The 23334-nt window shown below is 37.2% G+C and overlaps 1 protein-coding gene across 1 annotated transcript in view; it reads right to left on the bottom strand.

Moving 5' to 3' along the window:
• Positions 1 to 23334, bottom strand: part of LOC101437845 (tRNA-dihydrouridine(20a/20b) synthase [NAD(P)+]-like) — a 137803-nt gene that overhangs the window by 5734 nt on the left and 108735 nt on the right. Inside the window, exon 15 of the mRNA XM_071215517.1 lies at positions 3312 to 3412. Coding sequence (XP_071071618.1) covers positions 3312 to 3412 — 101 coding nt within the window. The remainder of the gene's footprint in view (positions 1 to 3311; positions 3413 to 23334) is intronic.

Genomic DNA, 23334 nt, shown 5'->3' with positions numbered 1-23334 from the left:
TATGACCTGGTATCTATAAGTGCCTACCCCAAATAAATATCTTTTATATAAACCAACCAATTTCTGGTATTTCACCTCAGCACCCCTTTGGCTGACTAATACATATGCTAAATAATTTGCCCAAGGGTTACAAAACTGGTAAACTATTGAGCTCAGTTTTTGTATTTTTTCCCTTCAAGCAAGAAAAACTCTTACAGGAAATTGGTTTTATAGGTCATAAGGGAGTAGACACATGGAATGTGACAGTGAAGCACCTAAGACGTAAGGGATTAGCAACAGCAAAGAGCTACCATCATTCCTTGGGCTGGAAGGATTAAGAGGGAGACAGTACTATGGATCCAGGAGCCAGGATGACCAGGCAAAAACTGGCATCTTGGTGGTTCTGTCCAGTGAAATTTGGGACCATAGAGGCTAGGAAGTGAACCATGAATGAGATTTAGCTGGTGCTGAAGATGCCACCCAAAGCAGAGAGTAGGAGAAATACCCTGGCTTTCCACAGTCTCCTACTAGTGCCTCACATTACTGAACCTGCCCAGAAGTCAGAGAATAAGAACGCTTGGGGAGTATAGCTCCCTGTGATAAAAAGAACAGAGGTGGGAGGAGAATGGATCCAAGAGCACATTGTCCAATGACTAGCATAGGCTGAAGAGCATAGGGATTAATGATGAAGCTCTGGAGAAGGACTTCCTGACTTTGAGTTCTAGTTTTTAATTCTAGTACTTTCTAGCTGAGTGACCTTGGGTGAATTATATAAATTCTATGGGCTTCAGTTTTCTTACTAAAAAAATAGGGGTATTAATATTTTAACTTATTGGATTGTTATGGAGAGTAAACATGATAATATATATGAAGCCATTAGCTAACTGGTTGGTCCACAGCACATCTTGAATAAATGTCAAGCATTAAATTTTCTAAAAACCTGAACACAAGTAGAAATTAGATCAAGGCTTAAATGTACTAATGAACAAGGCCCAGCTCTTGGCACAGCACTTGACATTTTAGAATAAGACCTTTCTTTAAAGAGTTAGGCATAACAACTACTTTCTGGGGAAGAAATTACTCATAAAAGCTTACCACATCCTTTGCCAAAAATGCCTAAGTTCCAAGCTGAAGGTGGCTTTTAGGGGGAAGGAATTGGGTTGAGGGACTCTCATCGTCACATACACTCTTCAGGGATCAGGAGAACTATTAGTTGTTAACACAGTGGTGATATTCAGCAATGGCCACTGACAATTGGAAACTGAGTATATATTCCTGCTTTCCTTTCCCCATACAGGGATCTAAATATTTCTGACACCTTGGCAAGTCTATTTGTGTAGATACCCATCCTGATTAAGTACACCCTGACCTCATGAATGGGAGAAAAAAAGTGTTACATTTCTAGGTGAGAGGCCTATATTTAACTTCTTGTGGTGGATCCATGGGGAGGCCATGGAATAAATAATTCTCATCATACTCTGATGAGGTCAGCAGATTTAGAATCTCTATTTTCAATATGGGGGAACTGTGGTATTTATGAAAACCTAACTACTTACTCCAGTACATGTGACTGAGCCCTCAGTGTCCTGGGATTAGGACAGCAAAACTTCTACAGAGGAAGTAATATTGATGATGATAATGATAATAGCCATCATTTTTTGAGTGTTTACTATCAGACAGGTACTGGTGCTATAAGGATTAATTTATCAAGAACAGAACCAAATAAACTGAAAAGAAATCAAAACTAGATGGAAGGAAATTTTCAAATAAAAAATGTTTTCCTCTGGTTCAATCCATACACATTTTATTTAATTTTCCCAACAACTCAGTGAGATAGATGTTCCCATTTTACTGATGAAGAAAGTCAGGCCCAGAGGGCCTGATGTAACCTGCTTGGGATCACAAATCTAATAAGAGCACAGGTATAGTTATTCCAGGTCTGGCAGACTCCAAAGCCTGTGTGTATAGTGCCTGCTTGCCTCATGCTAGGCAAAATGCTAAACCCTGGAGATACCAGTATCACTAAGACATAGGGAGATAAGTATTGAGACCAGGGCTGCCCATATAGTAAAATGACTTTAGAGTTCTAATGGCAAAAAAGCCCTGATTGAAAGTCACAAGGGCCACCAAATTCTGAAGACCAGCCTAACTTAAGAGCACAAGAGGGAAGTGGACGTGGCTCAACAGACAGAGCGCCTGCCAACCATATGGGAGGTCCAGGGTTCAATACCCAGGACCTCCTGGCCTGTGCAGTGAGCTGGCCCACATGCAGAGCTGCTGAGCAGGGGTGTCCCAGAGTAGAGATGCCCCACATGCAAGGAGTGCACCCTGCAAGGAGAGCTGCCCTGCGTGAAAAAAGCGCAGTCTGCCCAGGAGTGGCGCTGCACACAGAGAGAGCTGACGCAGCAAGATACCGCAACAAAAAAAAGAGACGCACTTTCCCGGTGCCACCTATGGTGCAAGTGGACACAGAAGAACACACAGCAAGTGGACACACAGAGCAGACAATGGGGGTGGGGGGGGAGGGGGAGAGAAATAAATAAAATAAATCTTTAAAAAAATAAAGAAATGTATTAAATAAATAAATAAATAAAAGAGCAGAAGAGCTCTCCCTCAGTCCTAGGGAGAATGGATCAGGGTTGATTCTCGAATGGTTTCTTCCCTACTCTGTAATGAGGGATGCTCTGCATCCTCCCACTTCTTCCCCAAGTCAAAGTGTGGCTGGGAAATCAGTTCAGAGGTTAGGGGATGGCATTTGAAGAGGGGAGGGAAAAACAGGCCTAATGTGGATGATTAGGAATTTGACTCTTGGATTGGAGGGAAAGAGAAGAAACTGCCTTTGTAGCCGGTGGAGCTGACACTTTAAAACAATTGCCTTTTTCCATTTCCATATTTCAAACTATTTTTGGAGATATCATATATTTGAATGCCACAGGTTTTGTCCTAAGATTTCTAAAACACTCCATCATAAAGTGTAGTGTGAACTTCATGAATATGGTACACATTCCAAACAGCAAACTCAGTTTTTCCAGAACCAGTCCCTTTTTCAATCCTGCCATTTTGTGGTTCAATCATTTTGTTTTAAAATTTCACCAAAACTGGAATGCTACAAATTAGCATGTCAGCAATTCTTTATGTTATGATTATCCTGTATTTACATATAAACTTCAACCATAACTCTTTAATATATATATATCTGGCTTCTTTAGTCATTTAACAAAGCCAGGATTAGGTATCTCATCTTGATTTGGGAAGGCAAAGTAACCCAAATATTTGACTTAGGTAATTATTATTTCAAGATTTGGCCCACAAAGTGAAGGCCTGTCACCCACCTGAAGTTCTGAGTGTTCTTTCAGGAGTCGGTCGTATTCTTTTGAAAGTCTCTCCGATTGCATTTTCATTGTCATCAAGTCATTTTGAGCCTTAAAAAGGGCTAGAAAACATCAAATAAAATTTTTTTATTTTGAAATAATTTCAAATTTACAGGAAAGTTGCAAAAATTAGAGAATTCCTGTGTAACCTTTACTCAAATTCATCAACTTTTAACATTGTGCTATTACTTGTGCTATCATATTCTCTCTCCACACACACATATACACAAACACACCCACACATATACACACTTATACTTTTAGAATCATTTGAGAATCAGTAGCAAACATCATGCCTCTTTACTCCTTAATACTTGATTGTGTATTTCCTAAGAAAAAATAAATTTAGGAAATTTAAAATCAATACATTTTGTTTAATCTTCTATCTATATTTCAATTTTGGCAACTTTCCTTTTTATCATTTTTTTCCTTGTAGTCCAGGATCCAACCCCAGATCACATACTTCATTTAGCTGTCATGTTCCTTTAATTTTTTAAAATCTGGAATAGTTCTTCATCCCCCTGCCACTCTATCACCACCATAGCACACTGTGCGCAGTCTTTTGTGACTGATATTTTTCAATAATAGTCAACTTAAAAACATTTTTTTTTTCATTTTGGTTTTGACTTTCCTCATGACTAACTTCAGTTTATGCATTCAACTTACATATGAATACAGCATAAGTGATGTTATTCCCTCTCAGAGTATCATATCCAGAGGCCACTCTGCCCTCATTGGCTCTTTCATTTTATAGTTACTATTTGCCCCCTTGTAACTAAGAACAATATATGGGAAGACATTTATGATTATACAATTGTCCTGTTCTTAATCAGAATTCCCACCCCACCTCCCATATTTAGCAATTCTTGGTAATTCTTGCCCAATCTCTATCATGATGGATCCAAAATGGTGATTTTCCAACATCATCATTCCCTCCATATTTATTGGTCAGCATTCTATGCTAAGGAAGGGCCTTCCTTTCTTCTACCCATCCACGATCCACCCATTAACCCATCATCAATATTGACTCATTGGTTTCCTGTTTTTCCAATGAGTTTTTCAATTCATTACTGTATTTAATTATTTTTATGCTCAAATTGCTGCAGATAAGGCCAGCAGATACCCCTTGAGGTTGGCTCCTATTCCTTTTTTTTTTTTTTAGTAGGTACCTGGGATTGAACCTGGGACCTTGTACATGGGAAATAGGTACTCAACCACTGAGCTACACTGACTCCCCTCCTGTGTCCTTTTCAGTATGCTCCCATCATTTTTCGAGTACTTCTTATTTTCTGGTACAAGATATTCCAGGCTCATTTTAAACTTTCTCTGGCTCAATCCTGGACTCTGGTATAACAAAACAGAATTTAACAGAAGGATTTCCTTCTGTGAAAACTGATAAGGAAAAAAATATTTAAAAATTCTTACTAAGGAATGGGTGACTATATTTCCTTAAGAACAAAGAGGGTGGGGGGTATATGGGGACCTCTTATATTTTCCTAATGTAACATTTAAAAAAAAAAGGAAAGGAAAAAAAAGGACAAAGATCATTTTCTTATAAAAAGTTGAATATGGGAGTATGTAAATGACACTTAAAGGCTTTATCTCAAGGTAATGATACATAATTATGGCTATACATTAGCCTTTGTCTACTGTGGTGGTTTGGCACTGTATGTACCCCAGAAAAACATGTTCTTAAATTTAATCTATTCCTGTAGGCATGAACCCATTTTAAGCAGGACTTCTGATGAGGGTAGTTCAGTTAAAGTGTGGTCCACCTCAATCTGAATGAATCTGAATCCTATTACTGGAATCCCTATAAGCAGAATGAAATTGAGACAGAGAGAGAAAGCCAGAGGGAACAGTCAGCTCAACATCAATGGAACCTGGAAGAGAAGAAGGAGATGAGGAGACACCACCATGTGCCTTGCCATGTGACAAATTACGGACAGAATCTCCAGCAGCAAGCCTCAGAAGGTAGGTCTTTGGGGAGAAAGCAATGCCTTGATAATAACTTTTTTTTTAAAGGACTTATTTATTTCTCCTCCCTCCCTCTATTGTCAGCTCTCTGTATCCATTTGCTGTGTGTTCTTCTGTGTTTGCTTGTATTCTCATTAGGTGGCTCTGGCCACTGATCCTGGGACCTTCCGGAGTGGGAGAGAGGCGATCATTCTCTTGTGCCACCTCAGCTCCCTGGTCTGCTGCATCTCTTACTGTCTCTCCTGTGTCTCTTTTTGTTGCGTCATCTTGCTGTGTCAGATCTCTGCGTTGGCCGGCACTCCCGTGTGGAGCAGCATTCCCATGCAGGGCAGCACTCCATGCAGGTTAGCACTCCATGTGAGCCAGCTTGCCACATGGGCCAGCATGCCTTCACTGGGTATTGAACTCTGGACCTCCTATATGGTAGACAGGAGCCCAATTGCTTGAGCCACAAAAGCTACCCTTGATGATGTCTTGATTTGGTTTTTCTTTTAGTCTCAACACTGTGGACCAATAAATTCCCATTATTTAAAAGCTGAAACATTGAATAGTGTTTGCTTGAGCAGCCAAGGAAACTAAAACATCTACCAAGAAGCTACAGTCATAAGTCAGAAGATTCATGTCTAAAGAAAGAGGTAGTGAAAAGAAAAGAAAAAAAAAAACTGAACATTTAAGTCAGTAGCTAATAAACTAAATATGTAGAAGAGAAATGTGATATAAGATGGGAGTGGAGAAATTAAAGAAGTCTATCTGAACAATTTCCCTTTTATGGTGCTTTTATAAATCATCTTTCCAAAATTGCTCTATATACAATTCTGCAAATGTAGAAGAAAAGTTCTGCATTTTAAATCTTTCAGGATAGGAGTGTGTGGTAGTTTGAAAAGCTGTATGTACTTCAGAAAAACATGTTCCTAAATCTAATCCATTCCTGTGAATGTGAGGTTACTTCAGTTAAGGTGTGGCCCAGCCCAGTCAGGATGGGTCTTAATCCTATTACTGGAGTCCTTTTTCATTTTTATTTTTATTATCTTTTTTTTTTTTTAAAGATACATAGATCACACAAAACCGAGTCCTTTAAAAGCAGAATGAAATTCGGATAGAGAGAATAGGCCATAGGGAGCACTCAGAAGCTAAAAAGTCAACAGAACCCAGAAGAGAATGGAGAGGCCACCGTGTACATTGCCACATTACAGAGAAGCTAAGGACTGCCAGCAACTAGACCCAGAATGCCACAGTTTTGGGGGAAAAAGCATCACCTTGATGACAACTTGATTTGAACATTTCCCTGGACTAAAAAATAGAGTTAATAAATTCTCACTGTTTAACTTGGCCCTTTTCTTGGTATTTGTTTGAGCTGTCAATGATATTAAAACTGAGTTTCAGGGAAGAAAGTGGGAATTCTAAATTTAAAAGTCACTTTTGGGGCACAATTTGTGTTCTACAGGCATTTATTAATGGTTACTTGAAAATGGGATGCATGGCTGGTGTCTTACTAGACCTTACTAGAAATGTTTAATACCCTGGATTTCTGGTATATAAAAAGCAAAGGTTCTATAACCTAATGTTTGACTAGTCCAAAGTGGTGGTTTTAAAGCATGTTGGTGAAGACCTGTATCGAACAATGGGTTAGTCTTAATGTTACAAGTAATTTATACTTAAATTTCTGACATGAATAAATTACTTAGAAAATTTAATAAATCTTTGACATCAACTCATTAGTTCCTTATTAAAAGATAACATTTTTTTCTCATGAATTATTATTAGAATGAGTGTGTCCAGGTAGTCAATGAACTCCCTGTCCTATGCATCTAAATAAGAAGCTAGAAAACCACTTGTGCAGCCTATCCAGAAGATTTTTTCTTTCTTTTCCTTTTTCTTTCTCTCCCTTTTTCCCCGTTGTCTGCTGTGTCCATTCACTGTGTGTTCTTCTGTATCTGCTTGTATTATCTGGCAGCACTGGGAAACTGCATCTCCTTTTTTGTGTGTCATCTTGCTGCATCAGCTCTCCATTTGTGTGGAGTGCCTCCTGGGCAGGCTACGCTTTTTTCACGTGGGGCAGCTCTCCTTGCAGGGTGTACTCCCTGTGTGTGGGGCACCCCTACGTGGGGCGCCCCAGCATGGCACAACACTCCTTGTGTGCGGCAGCACTGAGTGTGGACCAGCTCACCACACGGGTCAGCAGGCCCTGGGTATAGAACCCCGGACTATCAATTTCGCCACATCTACTTTCCCAGAAGTGTTTTTTCTCATTACCACTGGTATGCAGCTATAACAAAAAATCCTGTTTTTCTGATACTCCTAAAGCTAAAGTATGAACTGTGCTTTGTATTTTGTTTTGTATTTCAGTGGATATTAATAATCCTAATTACTACTATCTTATTGAATTCACTCCTATTAGGGGAGGCTGTTATTGTCTAGGAGATGCCTGGACCCTTTCCCAGTTCTTTCTCCATCTTTCATTTTGTAAAAATTACAATAGTGCTTGGATGTCTTCTACTTCCTGGAACTGTTTCTGTCACTAAGGGATTATATAAACTTGTTATGTGACAGTTAAATTTGCTTGTTTTATTTTGAACAATATTATTTTGGAAACAGCATATATAGGGAAAACATTACTGGACAAAGAGGCCTGAGGTGATACATTTAAGTCACTATTTCCATTTTTTCATCGCAAAAATGAGTTGATATCATTTGCCAGTGACTTTGTGGAAATGCTGAGATATTTCATGAATATATGAACCAAATCAAATTAGAACATAAACCATTCATTAATACAGAAAATAACTCCAATTAAGGTTACATTCACATGAAAGTAAGCCAAAATGTTTGTTTAAAATGACACGTAAACAGGGGAAAAGTATCTGTGGTATTTCTGAGTGCCCAACTTATATTTATGAAACTATTTGCACAGTGGGAGGAGCTGGTGAGATAATTGTTCAGTGTAAACATATTCTATCACTGTGATTTCTACCAGAGATAGCAGAAACCACCAGCTAAACTCTGCCAGGAAATGGAAGAAGAAAGTTTTTAGAAGTACTGGCATGCCAACTAAAGTTGGGCTGTTGCACAATGTCTATAAGGATTGAGCCAGAGGAAAACGTTTTTTATTTGAAAAATTTCTATCCATCTAGTTTTGGCTACTTTTCAGTTTATTTATTTATGTTTTTGATAATTCAAGAGTGTGATACACTTGAGCTATTTAATCTTCCTATTCCTTTGCCACTGATCAACTACTGTTAATCCAGTAATCCAGTAACTGTTAATCTACAGTAATGATTCCAAAATACTTAGAAAGTGGACATATAAACTTCTGTTCTGTAAAGAACAGAAACTGTGGTTTCAATTAAATTAGTTATTTTTATTCATACCTATATTGTGAAGTATAGATATGGTCTGTGTTTTATTCATTACTTCGATAATCACCCATTCTCTAGAATTTAGCACAGTATCATGTACACAGTTTTACTAAGTAGCTTGAATATCTTAAACTACTTGCTATACAATGGGTAAACATTAGTGTTTACTTGCTATTAAATGGGTAAACCAAAGAAAAATCAGACTTTCTCATTTTTAGGAGGAACTCTAAAGAACAGCAACATAAGTGACTCTTAAAAGCTTCTATTCTGGGGAGCAGATGTAGCTCAGGTGGTTGAGCGTCTGCTTCCCATGTTTGAGGTCCCAGGTTCGACCCCTGGTACCTCCCAAAAACAAAACAAATGAAAAAAACAACAACAACTCTCTATTAGCACTGTCCTCATCTCTAGCTAAGATGACTGAAGTGGATTCCTCACTTAGTTTACATTGTAATTCATTCTGCACAGTGCTGCGAAAGTGATTGCTCCAAGAGTGCCCCCAAGGTGTTAACATGTAAACATGGCATATGTAGCCCTTCATGATATGTTCTAGGCCTACTGCTAAACTCTCACCACTGTTTCCATCTTATTTTATGCTTCAGTCACATTGAACTCCTTGTAGTACTTCAAAATTGCCATACTCTTTCAAGTACATGCTGCTCATTTTGTATAAAATATCCTTGTCCATCTCCCTTAATCTCCCTGCTTCACTCATTTTCTCCTATTTCATCTGGTTGATACACATCTTTCAAAATTTTACGAAGTCTTCTGTGATCTCCACTGTTGGCTCTTGCTACATCTTTTTAAAAGATTTATTTTCATTAGAGAAGTTGTAGGTTTACAGAAAGTCATGCATAAAATACAGTTTTAGTACATCTTGAATTCACCTTCATCACAGCACTTATGTTCAAGGGCAACTAGGTCCCCACTTGACTGTGGACTACTCAGGAAACAGATTTGTATCTTATCTATGAGTCCCAAGAATCCAGTAACATGGCGGGTACTTAAAAGATGTTCCTTGAAAGAAGGAAAGAATGGATAAATGAAAAGTGTGAGCTCTAAGTGTATTTGAAAAACTCACTTGTGTGGAACCAGTCCATTTTCTGACAAAATGATAAATGTCAAGTGAACATAATATCATGTGGTTGTCAGCTGATGACAGTCTTTGTTGTAACTAAAAACAACTATAACCTCAACCAAAAAATTAAATAATCATTGGAAGTGGCTGTGGCTCAATTAGTTGCGCTCTCATCTACCATATGGGAAGCCCTGGGTTCGTGCCTTGGGGCCTCCTTGTGAAGGCAGGCTTACCCACCAGCACTGCAGAGTGCCGCCCGGCCTGCCAGCACCACAGAGAGAGCTGAGTCAGCAAGGTGAAGGAACAAAAAGGGAGACAAGCAAAAATGCAGAAGAATGAGCAGTGAATAGGCACAGAACAGACAGCAAGCAAGCAGCAAGGGGGCGGGAATAAATAAAAAAAATAAATACAGACACATAAGAATGCACAGTGAATGGACACAGAAAGCAGACAGCAAGCAAAAAGCTGTGGGGGGGGGGGGGTTGGATAAAAAAATGTTTTTTAATTAATGAATAAACAAACAAAAAAAACCCCTATAACCCTAGTCTAATCATCAGAAAAACATCAGACAAATCCAGTCAAGGAAAATTCTATGAAATACCTCATCAGTACTCCTCAAAACTGTCAAGGTCATTAAAACTAAGGAAAATCAGAGAAACTGTCAGAGCTAAAAAGAGCTTTAGGAGACATGATGACTAAATGTAATGTGGTCTCCTGGAAAAGACACCATATTAGGTAAAAGCTAAGGAAATCTGAATAAACTATGGACATTAGTTAATACCAATTTATCAATATTGGTTTATTAATTTTAACAAATTTACCATACAACATAAGATGTTAATACCAGGGGAAATTGCTTTTGGTATATATGGAAGTCCTCTGTACCATCCTCACAATTTTTCTGTAAATCTAGAATTGTTTCAACATAAAATTTTATTTTAAAAAGTACAATGGATACTAAAGGACAAATATTATATGATTTCAGTTATGTGAAATATCTAGAACAGGAAAATTCATAAAGACAGAAAGGAGGTTAGAGGTTACCAGGGATTAGGTGGTGATGGTAGAGGAGCAGTCAATAGGGGCTATTGCTTTACAGGTATAGAGTTTCTGTTTGGGGTGATGAAAAAGTTTTGCAAACAGTGGTGATGGTTGCATAACATTGGGAATGTAATCAATGCCACTGAGTTGTATACTTAAAAATAGTTAAAATGGCAAATTTTATGTTATATGTAAATCATCACAATAATTTTTTATTATGAAAAAGTACAATGGGAAACATAAAACAAAATACTAAGATTTAATAAAATTCACTAGGTTAAAAGTCCTATCTTAATAATAAGAACTTATCAATTCTGATCCTCAACATTCCTTTTTTTATTAAACAAAAATTTGATGAAAATTTTTGTGAAATATTTTCTAATGTTTACAAGATGCATTACAGTATGTTTTATAAAAAATGATAACCAAAGTGATAATATAAAACAAAGCCAGTGAGTGGGTAATGAGAACGTAGATATGGGAAGAATGATAGACTTACTACATTCTAAGAACATCAAAATATAGGATATGAAACGTCTAAGTATATATTTTATGCAAAAAAGATTCATTATTTAATGAGAGCTCAGTGTCAATATAGTTATAAATATCTTAAAATAATTAAAATTAGGATTCATAAAAAGTTTTAATAAAATTATACATCTGAATCAAAATGTATAATAAATAAGAAGGGCTATGAAAATTAAGATCCCTAGCAACAGCAATGGCAAATTTTACTGCCATTTTTGTCAAGAATACGAGGAATGTATCTTCAGGATCTTGTATTAGGCAATGGATTCTTTAAGACTTTACACCAAAAGCATGAGAAACGAAAGGAAAAAAATTAGATAAATTTAACTTTCTCAAAATTAAAAATGTTTGTGCACCAAAGACCATTATCAAGTAAATGAAAAGTCAACCTACAGAATGAGAAAATATTTGGAGACCATATATTGGATAGAATTTAATAGCCAGAGTATATAAAGAATTCCTATAATTCAACAAAAAAAGATAAAGAATCCAAACTAAAAGATGGGTGTGGTGATTAGGTTCACGGGTCAACTTAGCCAGGTAATGGAGCCCAGTTGTTTGTTCAAGCAAGCACTGGCCTCATTGTTACTATGAGGACATTTTTTGGACTTAAATTATCTGCAAGTTGATTACATCTATGGCTGATTATATTTACAATCAACTGAAGAGACTGCCTTCAACAATGAGAGATGTCTCATCCAATCATTTGAAGGCTTTAAAAGGAGAAGTGATAATTTCAACAGTTGGAAGAGAGAATTACCATCTCTACCTCAGCAAGCCAGCTTCTCCTGGGGAACTCATTCAAAACTTCATTGGAGTTCCCAGCTTGCAGCCTAACATGGAATTTGGACTTGTGTATACCCACAGCCACGAGACAATTTTTATAAAATCTGATAATATTTATAGATATCTCCTGTTGGTTCTGATTCCCTAGAGAACCCTGACTAATAAATAATGAGTAAAGGACTTGAATAGACATTTCTCCAAAGAGGTAAAAATAGCCAGTAAGCACATGAAAGGATGCTTAATACCATTAGTCACGGGGAAAAGCAAATCAAAACCACAATGAAGTACCACTTCACATCCACTAGAATGGCTCTTATTTAAAAAATAGAAATAACAAGTGTTGGGGATGAAGTAGAGAAATTGGAACTCTAGTACATTGTGGGTGGTATTGTTAAATGGGGCAGCCACTGTGAAAACCGACTTGGTGGTTCCTCAGCAAGTTAAGTATAGAATTACCACATGACCTGGCAATTCCAGTTCTAGGAATACACTCAAAGGAATTGAAAGCAGGAACTCAAAAACTGATAATCGTACACCAAAGTTCATAGCAGCATTATTTATAATTGTCAAAAGGTTATTGTTTCTAGCAACCCAGTGTCTATCAAGAGATGAATGGATAAACAAAGGGTGGTAAATACATAAAATAGAATATTATTCAGCCATAAAATGAATGAGGTTCTGATATGTGTCACAAGATATTGTTGTGTTGATGTTGAGTGAACTAAGCCAGACACAAAAGGACAGATATTGTATGATTTCACTTATATGAAGCACCTAGAATATACAAATTCATAGAGACAGAAAGCAGATTGTAGGTTACCAGGGCAGGGTAGGGAGAATGGGGAGTTAAGGTTTTGTGAGTACAGTTTTTTGAGGTGATAATGGATGGTGATACTGACAACATTGTGAATGTAATTAATACTACTAAAATTGTATACCTGAAAGTAAAATTGTATACCTGGGAAATTTTACATTGTATATATGTTACTATAATAAATAAAAAAAATATGAGGAAGACATTTTTCCTCTGATCTCTTAACTACTATTCTTAAAGATTCCTATTGTTGTTGAGCATAAAAGATGAAGTTTTTGCACAGATGAAACTATTCTTAAGACAAGGAAGCTATCTGTCTATACATTCCAATATTATTTATGGAATGTCTACTATACAACAGCCATTGTTCTAAGTACTGAGAATACATGAAGAGATAGGTAGGAGCTTTAATCTCACAACACATCTTCTAGTGGAGAAAAGAAGATACATAATAAAGAGACCAATCAACTATTGTTGATAGTGGTAAGTGCCATGTGGCAAGTTAAAATAATGTGATGGGATAGAGAATGATTGTGCAGCTACTTAGATTGGGTGGCCAGGAAAAGCCTCTCTAAAGAAGTGAAATTTAAGCTTCTATCAGCTTTGTCTGCTGAGAGGACCTGGAAATAATGGTACTCCAGCAGCAATGAGCACACCTACTATCCAGCTCTTATTTTCTAAATAACCATTTTCCACTTAAAGAAACCAAGTATCCTTGGAGAAATGGCTGAGTCAAGGAATATCCTGTTTTAGCAGAAAGTAGGGAAGTGCTTACAGAATGATGGGGGTATGTCAAAAGAGCAAGGGACCCAGTTTGAAGAGATTCTCACTGGTCAAATATGAAGCTATTTGAGCAATAAAATATATAATGTTCATAATGGATCATATATAACCCACTGAACACATTAAGCAAACAAACTGAAGGAAAAGGGAAAGTTCCTCCTTAAAATAGAATGACCTCTTATTAATATAGAAAGATTGAGTTAGAAAATTACAATATGGAAAACACCAAAATAATAACTGCATCAGGCAAGAATTATTGATGTATGCCAAAACTAGGGGATAAGGGCTTGAAGAGTATCAGGATATTTACATATCCTCAAAATCTTTCCTCACAAGAGATTTGTGATAATTTGAGATTATTTAGGAATCCCAAAAGGAGAGATTATGTTTGTAAACTAATATTCCTCTGGGTGTGATACCCTTTGAATGCATTAGATTCAGCTGACATGTCTGGATTAAATTACTTGTTAGGGCTGGGGCTTGGATTCAACCACTTCAGTAAGGGCTGACTCAGGCTTGAGTCCCCACCCCCTTGGTGGGCTGATATAAACATTCACTCAAGAAGACACACAGAAAGAGAGAACTCCATATATGCCAGAGGAGAGAACTTTGTTATGTGACAGAAAGAAGAAGGCTCAAAAAGCTAAAGCCAGGGAAGCGGATGTGGCTCAAGGGATTGGGTTTCTGCCTACCACACCACATGGGAGGTTCTGGGTTTGGTTCCTGGTGCCTCCTGGAGAAGGCGAGCTGGTGTGGTGGGGTAGGCACAGTGAGCTGACACAGCAAGATGATGCAACAAGGAGACACAAAGAGGAAACACAATGAGAGACCCAACAAAGCAGGGAGCTGAGGTGGTGCAGGTGATTGAGTGCCTCTCTTCCACATGGGAAGTCCCAGGTTAGGTTGTTGGTACCTCCCAAAGAGAAGACAAGCAGACAGCAAATGCAAACAATGAGGTGGGGGGAGGGGGTGATAAATAAATAAAATAAATCCTTTTTTTTTTTTAAAAAAAAGCTAAAGCCCCAGGAAGAGAGGTGAACCATTTGCCTGATAGTTTGCAGTGGGAGAGAAGAGAGCAGCTGAGCAGGCCTGAGAGACCAGGCAGAGATGCCCACAATCTTGCTTCAACACGTGGCAACAGACTTTGGTGAGAAAGCAGCTTTGAGTTGGTCTCTTTAGGGCCTTGTAACTGTAAGCTTTTACCTCAAATAAATACCCTTTATAAAAGACAACAGATTTCTGGTACTTTGCTTCAGCACCTCTTTGGATGACTAATACAGGACTCAATTACAAAAGGGGAAAATAGTAACTATAATGGGGGACACGTGACAGATAGCACCTTAACCAGGTGATCACAGTTAACATCTCCCGTAATAAAAGAAATCAACAGCACCTGCCTCATGTTATAATGCACTGGGAAAAGCACAGGATCATATCTGGTATTCTTGCCAAAAGTACCTCACCTGGATCTAATCCTGAGGAAATACGAGTCAAACTTAATTAATGACCTTTTGCAAAATAATTGGCCTGTACTCTTCGAATATGTCAATATCATGATATAGAAAGAAAACCTGGTTTAAAGGAGACAAAAGTGACATGACAACTATAGCAATGCATAACCTGGGATTTTCTTTTGCTAAAGGACATTTTTAAATGAAATATCAATAAGATTTGTAACATTGGTGTATCAATATTAATTTCCTGATTTTGATAACACTATTGTGTGGTTAATTAAGAGGACATCCTTGTTTTTCTGCAATATTCACTTAAGTATTAAGAGTAAAGGGAAATTATGCCTGCAACTTACTGTCAGTTTAAAATGTACATATATGTGACTATATAAATATATGTGTACATCTATATGTCATATATATGTATATATAAGAGAGTGAGAAAAGAAGAGGGCAAATGTAAAATGTTAACATTTGGGGAACTGAGTGAAGGGTCTAGGGGAATTTTCGGCATTAATCTTCCATCTAAAATTGTCACAATAAAATGTTAAAAGGAGAAAAAAATTACTGAGATACAGAGCAGTAAGTGAGGGGAAGGTTTTGTTTTACTTTTTTGAACAGAAGATACCAGAAGATGTTTGACAGAAGTGAGGGGGTATCCTTCCTTAAGGAGAGTGGAGTTGGGATACAGAGCAGAAGAGGGTTTGAAACAATCTGTTGTAACCTAAGGACAGGCAGAAAGTTTGAGCCCAGATGCAAGGTGGTTGGTAAGTTTTAGTGGAGGTAAGATGAAGTTTTTGTCTGATTAATTGGGCTGGATTTAGAATTTTAGATTTAGAATTTTAAAGTGATATGAGAAGATTTAACATCGTTTCGATAGTACAAAAGTGAACATTTCAGAGAAGTGCAAACAGGATTACTATGTAGTGTTAAGGGTCCATTTGAATTTAGTGGTTATTTATTTAAAGAGAGAAATCAGTCATATTGTGTTTTTCCTCCAGCAATGCTCAGATATTTGAGTGCCAGGTACTAAGTGGATGGAATTAAGACTATGACCAGGTCTGGGTCTTTGCCAGGGGAACTTCCAGAAGGAAAGCAAAAATGAGAGAGAGTTGTAAGGAATAAGTAGTTTGTAAGAGCATAATTATGACGAACCACGAAATTTAACCTGGGTAGGAGAGAAAAGAGAACACTAAACACTAAGGTCAATGTTTTCGGGTGAGATTTATTGAGTATCATATATCAGGCCTGGAACACCTATGCTAGGTGAATGCTGGGGTCACAGATGTGACCTTTGTCTTCACAGCACTTACAATCTAGTAAGAAAGATAAATAAGTGAAAATATAATTTCTTTGGAGTGCACTATTAAATAAGTAACCATGCAGAAGTATGGCAACACACATGGACACCAAATCCAGCTTGAAGGGAGGGGGTTTTAGAGAGGCTTCCTCGAGGTGGCAAAGTTGGAGCTAAATGATGAGCATTCGTGTCTAAGAGAGTGAAGGCGAAAGGGCATGATAGGCAGCAGGACTGCATGATCTAAGGTGAAAAGTAACGAAACAGCTTCCTCTGTTAGGAGAACTACAAACCAGGATATTTAATAAAGTGGGTGTATAAAATTTAAATTGGAGAAGGGTGAGGAACAAAGATGGAGATGTCAGGGGTAGATCACGTTTGCCATCTTGAAGAGCTGTAAAGGTGATGAAGAGTGAATAAAGTGTTTTAAAATAGTGCAGAGGCATAATCGGATCTGTAGTTTTGAAAAAATCACTCTGGTGGCAACGTGAAGAGGCCAAACTAATGACACAGAGACCAAACTGGGAAATGTTTTAGCAGGCTGCTTGCTCTGTATGAGGCAGGGTCAGACAAATTTGGAATGGAAACAAAGCTGCACAAATAATTATAATACAGAGCAAAAATACATCAATAAAGTCTCTTTTCTCATGTAAAGACAAATGGGAAATTATTTTTTTGTGCGTGTTTCTTATTTCTCTAGCTATAACTAGACATACTAGTGCCTGGCCATACCTTCTGGGGCATATTAGGAATATTGATAAGGTTTCTGAGTAAAGAGTTTTTGGTGTTAGGAAAGACAGAAACATAATACAGATTACAGTATTCTGTGTTAGGGAATTAATAAATAGGCTTTCTAAATTAAAAAAATAAAATTATCCCCATTGTATGCACTGACAATGGAAGAAACATCAGCAACTGAACAAAAATATCCTTTACTAATCTTAGATAGATTTGTTAAGCAATTTATTTAAGAAAACAATTCTGGCTCTGTTATTAAATAAAAAATAATTACAAACTGCATTAAGTAATAGACTAATTTTGGGTCTAAAAATAAGGATGCACTTTTTAGGCAAAGCACTATATAAGTACAGATCATACAAACTGCTGTGAAAAGGTTATACTACATTAAACCAATTTCATATGTATATAGAAGCAACAAGAGGAATCTAGAAAAATTACCAACTCATGGAAAATGAGAACTGAGTCAATTTGCTTTAACAATAAACAAATCACTAGTTTTATTACACAGAAGCATATAAAAATTTTTAATTATATGGTCAATACTCATTCAAACAGCACTAAGTGCACAGCTAATTTTATAAATTAATGTTAACAGCAGAGAGCAATCTTTTCAGCACCACCTCATTTATATTGAGAAAGGTACTCTTCTTTATTTGAAGACTCCAAAATAGAGGTTGGCAAACTATTTTTGTAAAGGAACAGATAGCAAATATTTTCAGCTTCATGGGCCATACAGTCTTTGTCACATGTATTCAACACTCTGCAGTCATAGAAAATATGTAAATAAATGGGTATGACTGTATACTAATAATATTTAATACGAAAACAAGGGGGCAGGGTAGAAGTGGCCCATGAAGCATAGTTTCTTGACCTCTAGCCTAAAAGAACACTTACAAAAGGTTTATTATCTGGGGAAGCGGATGTGGCTCAACTGATGAGTGTCTGTCTACCACATGGAGGGTCCAGGGTTCAATCCCCAGGGTCCCTGACCCATGTGGTAAGTTGGCCCACGCACAGTGCCGCTGCGCTCAAGGAGTGCCATGTCACGCAGGGGTGCCCCCACATAAGGGTGCCCCATGCACAAGGACTGCACCCCGCAAGGAGAGCTGCACTGTGTGGAAAAAAAAGTGCAGCCTGCCCAAGAGTGGCACCATGCACACAGAGAGCTGATGCAGCAAGATAATGCAACAAAAAAAGAGACTCAGTTTCCCAGTGCCACCAGATAATGCAACTGGACACAGAAGAATACATAGCCCACAGATGTAGAGAGCAGACAACAGGGGGGAAGGGAGAGAAACAAATTAAATAAATAAATAAATCTTTAAAAAAAAGGTTTATCTGTTTCTCTCAGATCATAACTCCTAGTCAAATGAAATGTAAACTAATAAAACATGAGAGGAAGGTTCAAATTATATTGGAAATTTTAAGAAACCTCCTAAAAAGTCCCCCCTTTTAACTTGTTATAAATCATGAAATGTTTTTTATAATTGTACAATTAAATATAGTACATTGTTTACAAAAGGGTTCACTGTACTGTACAGTCCTATGGGTTTTTTTAAAATTTATTCTAGGAACATATATACGATCTAAAATTTCCCCCTTTTAACCACATTGACATATATAAGTCAGTACTGTTAACTACATTCACAATGTGGTGCAAACATCACCACCATCCATTACCTAAACTTTACAATAAACCCAAATAAAAATTCTGTACAATTTAAGCATTAACTCCCTATTCCTACCCCTACCCCAGCTCCTAGAAACTATATTCTAGATTTTGACTCTGAGTTTCCTTATTTTAATTATTTTGTATCCATGAAATCATAAAATTTTGTCCTTTTGTGTCTGGCTTATTTCACTCAACATGATGTCTTGTTCATCCATGTTGTTGCATGAATTGAATTAGAACTTCATTCCTTTTTAATGGTGAATATTCCATTGTTTGTGGATACCACATTTTGTTTACTCATTCATCACTTGGGTTGCTTCCGTCTTCTGGCAATTGTGAATAATGCTGTTATGAACATTGGTGTGCAAATATAGGTCCGAATCTCTTTCAAATATTTTGAGCATATACTCCATACTGGATTGCCAGGTCATATGGTAAAACTGTACATTGCTTTCTGAGGAACTATCAAATTGTCTTGCACAGTGGCTGCACCATTTTACATTCCCACTAGCAAAGAATGAGTGTTCCTATTTTCCAACATCCTCTCCAACACATTTTTTTTCGGTAAGAGTAGCCGTCCTGATGGGTGGGAAATGGATCTCATGGTTTTGATTTGCATTTCCCTAGTAGCTAATGATGTAAAGCATCTTTTCATGTGCTTTTTAGCCATCTGTATACCCTCTTTGGAGAAATGACTATTCCAGTCTTTTTCTTTTTTTAAAATTTATTGAAATATATCATGTATACATAAACATACATAAAAAATAAGTATATAATAGTTGTGAACCCTATTCCAGTCTTTTGCCCTTTTTTTTTTTAAGATTTATTTATTCCCACTCCCACCCCCCTTGTTGTTTTGTGCTTGATATCTGCTTTCTGTGTCCATTTGCTGTGTGTTCCTTTCTGTGTCTGCTTGTCTTTAGGTAGCATGGGGAAACGATTTTGGGACCTTCTGGAGTAAGAGAGAGGCACTCAATCTCTTACACCACCTACCTCCTGGTCTCCTGTGCCTTTTATTGTCTCTCCTCTGTGTCTCTTTTTGTTTCATCATCTTGCTGCACCAGCTCTCCGTGCATGCCAGCATTCCTATGCTGGCCAGCATTCCACATAGGCCAGCTCTCTGCTTTGGCAGCTTGCCTTCACCAGGAGACCCTGGGAAACAAACCCTGGACTTCTTATATGGTAGACAGGAGCTCAATCACTTGAGCCACATTTGCTTTGCCCGTTTTTTAATTGGATCGTTGTTCAACTTTTTATTGTTGAGTTGTAGGATTTCTTTATATATTCTGGATATTAAACACATATTAGATATGTGATTTCCAACATTTTCTCCTATTGAGTAGGTTGTCTTTTTACTTTCATGATAAAGACCTTTGATTCACAAGTTTTTTATTCTGAGGAGGTGCCATTTATCTATTTATTCTTTTGTTGGTTGTGCTTTGGGGTAAAGTGTAAGAAACTATTGCCTAACACAAGGTCATGAAGATGCTTCCCTATGTTTTTTTCCTAGGAGTTTTCTGGTCCTGGTTCTTATATTTTGGTCTTTGATCCATTTTGAGTTAATTTTTGCATATGGTGTGGTATACGGTTTCTGGTTTTGTTTTTTGTTTTTTTTTGTCATATAGATATCCAGTTCTCCTAGCACCATTTGTGAAGAGACTAATCTTTCCAAATTGAGTAGACTTGGCTGCCTTGTGAAAAACCAAATGACCAAAGATGTGAATGTCTATTTCTGAACTCTCAAATTTGATTCCATTGGTCTATATATCTATGCTTTGTGTCAGTACCATGCTGTTTTGACCACTGTAGCTATGTAGTAGGCTTTAAATTCAATAAGTGTGAGTCCTCCAACTTCATTTTTTTTCAGGATGGTTTTGATTATTTGGGGTCCCTTTCCAAATAAATTTGCTGATTGGCTTTTCCATTTCTGCAAAGTAGGCTGTTGGAATTTTGATTTGGGTTGCACTGAATCTGTAAATCATTTTGGGTAGAACTGACATCTTAGAAATGTTTAGTCTTCCAATGAGCACAGAATGTTCAGCCATATATTTAGATCTTTGATTTCTTTTAGCACCATTTTGTAGTCTTCCATATAAAAGTTCTTTACATCCTTAGCTTGACTTTTTCCTAGAGATTTGATTTAGTTGCTATTGTGAATGGAATTCTTTTGTTGATTTTGTCTTCAGATTGCTCATTACTAGTGTAGAGAAACACCATTGACTTAAAAAAATTAAAAAAAAATTTTTAATCCCCCCCTCTTGTGGCTTTTTGCGTGCTGTCTGCTCTCTGTGTCCATTTGCTGTGCATGCTTCTGTGTCTGTATTTATTTTTATTTCCCCTCCTCTCTTGCAGCTTGCTTGCTGTCTGCTCTCTGTGTCCATTCACTGTGCGTTCTTCTGTGTTTTTTTGCTTGTCTCCTTTTTTTTTTTTTTGTTCCATCACCTTGCTGAGTCAGCGGTCTGTGGTGCTTGCAGGCCGGGTGGTGCTCCATGGTGTCTGTGGACCAGGGAGCTCTCCACAATGTGCAGGCGAGCCTGCCTTCACAAGGAGGCCCTGGGCTGTGAACCCAGGGCCTCCCATATGGCAGACAGGAGACCAACTGATTGAGCCACAACTGCTTCCCAACACTATTGACTTTTTGCATGTTGATCTTGCACCCAGACACTTGGCTGAATTTGCTTATTAGCTCTAGTAGCTTTGCTGTAAATTTTTTTGGGACTTTCTAAATATAGGATCATGCCATCTGCAAACATTGAAAGTTTTACTTCTTCTTTTCCAATCTGAATGCCTTTTCTTTTTCTTGCCTAATTGCTCTGGGTAGACCTTCCAGTACAATGTTGAAAAACAGTGGTGACAACAGGCATTCTTGTCTAATTCCAGATCTTAAAGGGAAAGCTTTCAGTATAGAGTATATGTTAGCAGTGGGTTTTTCATATATGTCATTTATCACGCTGAGGTAGTTTCCTTCTGTATCTATTTGGTGAAGTGTTTTTAATCAAGAAAGGATGCTGGATTATGTCAAGTGCCTTTTCTGTGTCAATTAAGATGATCATGTGGTATTTTTCCTTTGTTTTGTTAATGTGGTATCCTAAATTATTTGATTTTCTTGTGTTGAACCACCCTTGCATATCTGCAATAAATCCTACTTAATCATGTTATATAATTCTTTGAAAGTGCTGTTGGATTTGATTTGCTAGTTTTTTTTTTTTTTTTTGAGGAATTTTGGATCTATATTCATAAGAAAAAATTTGCCTGAAACTTTCTTTTCTTATAGTATTCTTATCTAGCTTTGGTATTAATTTCCCTCCTCTTCAATTTTTTCTATGAGTTTGAGCAGGACTGGTATTAATTCTTGGAATGTTTGATAGAATTCACCTGTGAAGCAATCTGGCCCTGGGCTTTTTTTTTATTTTATTTTTTAATGAGTATTTATTATCTTTATTTTTCATTTAATTTATTTAAATGTGAATTTATACAATTGTCAATAATAGCTGTGCATAACAATGGACTGACAAATAACGTGCATAATAAAATTCTTGAACTGGGCTTTTCTTTGTTGAGACATTTTGTTCTTTTATTATGAATTCAATATCTAGTAATTGGTCTGCTGAGATATTTATTTCTTCTAGAGTCAGTGTAGGTTCATGCTTTTCTAGGAATTTGTCCATTTATCTAGGTTGTTTGTTGGCATACAGTTGTTCATAGTATCCTTTTATGTTCCTTTTATTTCTGTGGGGTCAGTGGTTATATTCTTCCTGTCATTTATTATTTAAGTCTTCTCTCTTTTTTGTCTATTCTTTAGCTCTATTTCCACATTAGTTTATTTCTATCCATATTTTCCTTCATCTCCTTGAACAGATTTAGGAGATTTGTTTGAACTTACTTTGGTTCCAAAATTGTGTCTCCCCTGAAGTTTTAATTTGCTCCCTTCACCATGCCATATCTTCGTATTATTTAGTATGGCTTGTAATTTTTTGATGATGTTTGGGTATCTGATATTTTGATATGTGAACTCTGAAGGTTAGTTTTTCCCTCTTGCCTGGGGTTTTATTGGTGATTGGCTTTGTGTTAAGGCCCATCTTTGATGCCTGCTCCAAATTATTTTGGACCTTTAAAGTAGCACTTGTTTAACTGTTAAGATTTTCTCAGCTCTTCTGTACCCGATTTTTGCTCTGGTATGCAGTACAACTTTTAAAATTGCCCTTGTGTGTGCAATAGCTTCCCTTCTGGGAGAAAGCTACCTTTCCTCTGCTCCTTCTCTGGGAATCTTGATTTGTTCTGTTTGTTTTTGTACAGAATATTTTCCCCAGTTCCTATGATTTGTTTAAATTCTCTCCCTTGCTCAGGGCCTCCTTTATAGTACACTTTTCAGTTCTTGGACCCATCCTGTCTTACAACAGTTCATTCCCTCCCATTTAAAAATTTTTCCTGTGCAGCTTTTCTGCTTCTGGTTTCTTCCCTTG

Source organism: Dasypus novemcinctus, chromosome 5 (assembly GCF_030445035.2).
Source record: "Dasypus novemcinctus isolate mDasNov1 chromosome 5, mDasNov1.1.hap2, whole genome shotgun sequence".
Taxonomy (NCBI): domain Eukaryota; kingdom Metazoa; phylum Chordata; class Mammalia; order Cingulata; family Dasypodidae; genus Dasypus; species Dasypus novemcinctus.
This window is presented reverse-complemented; position numbering and strand designations above follow the sequence as displayed.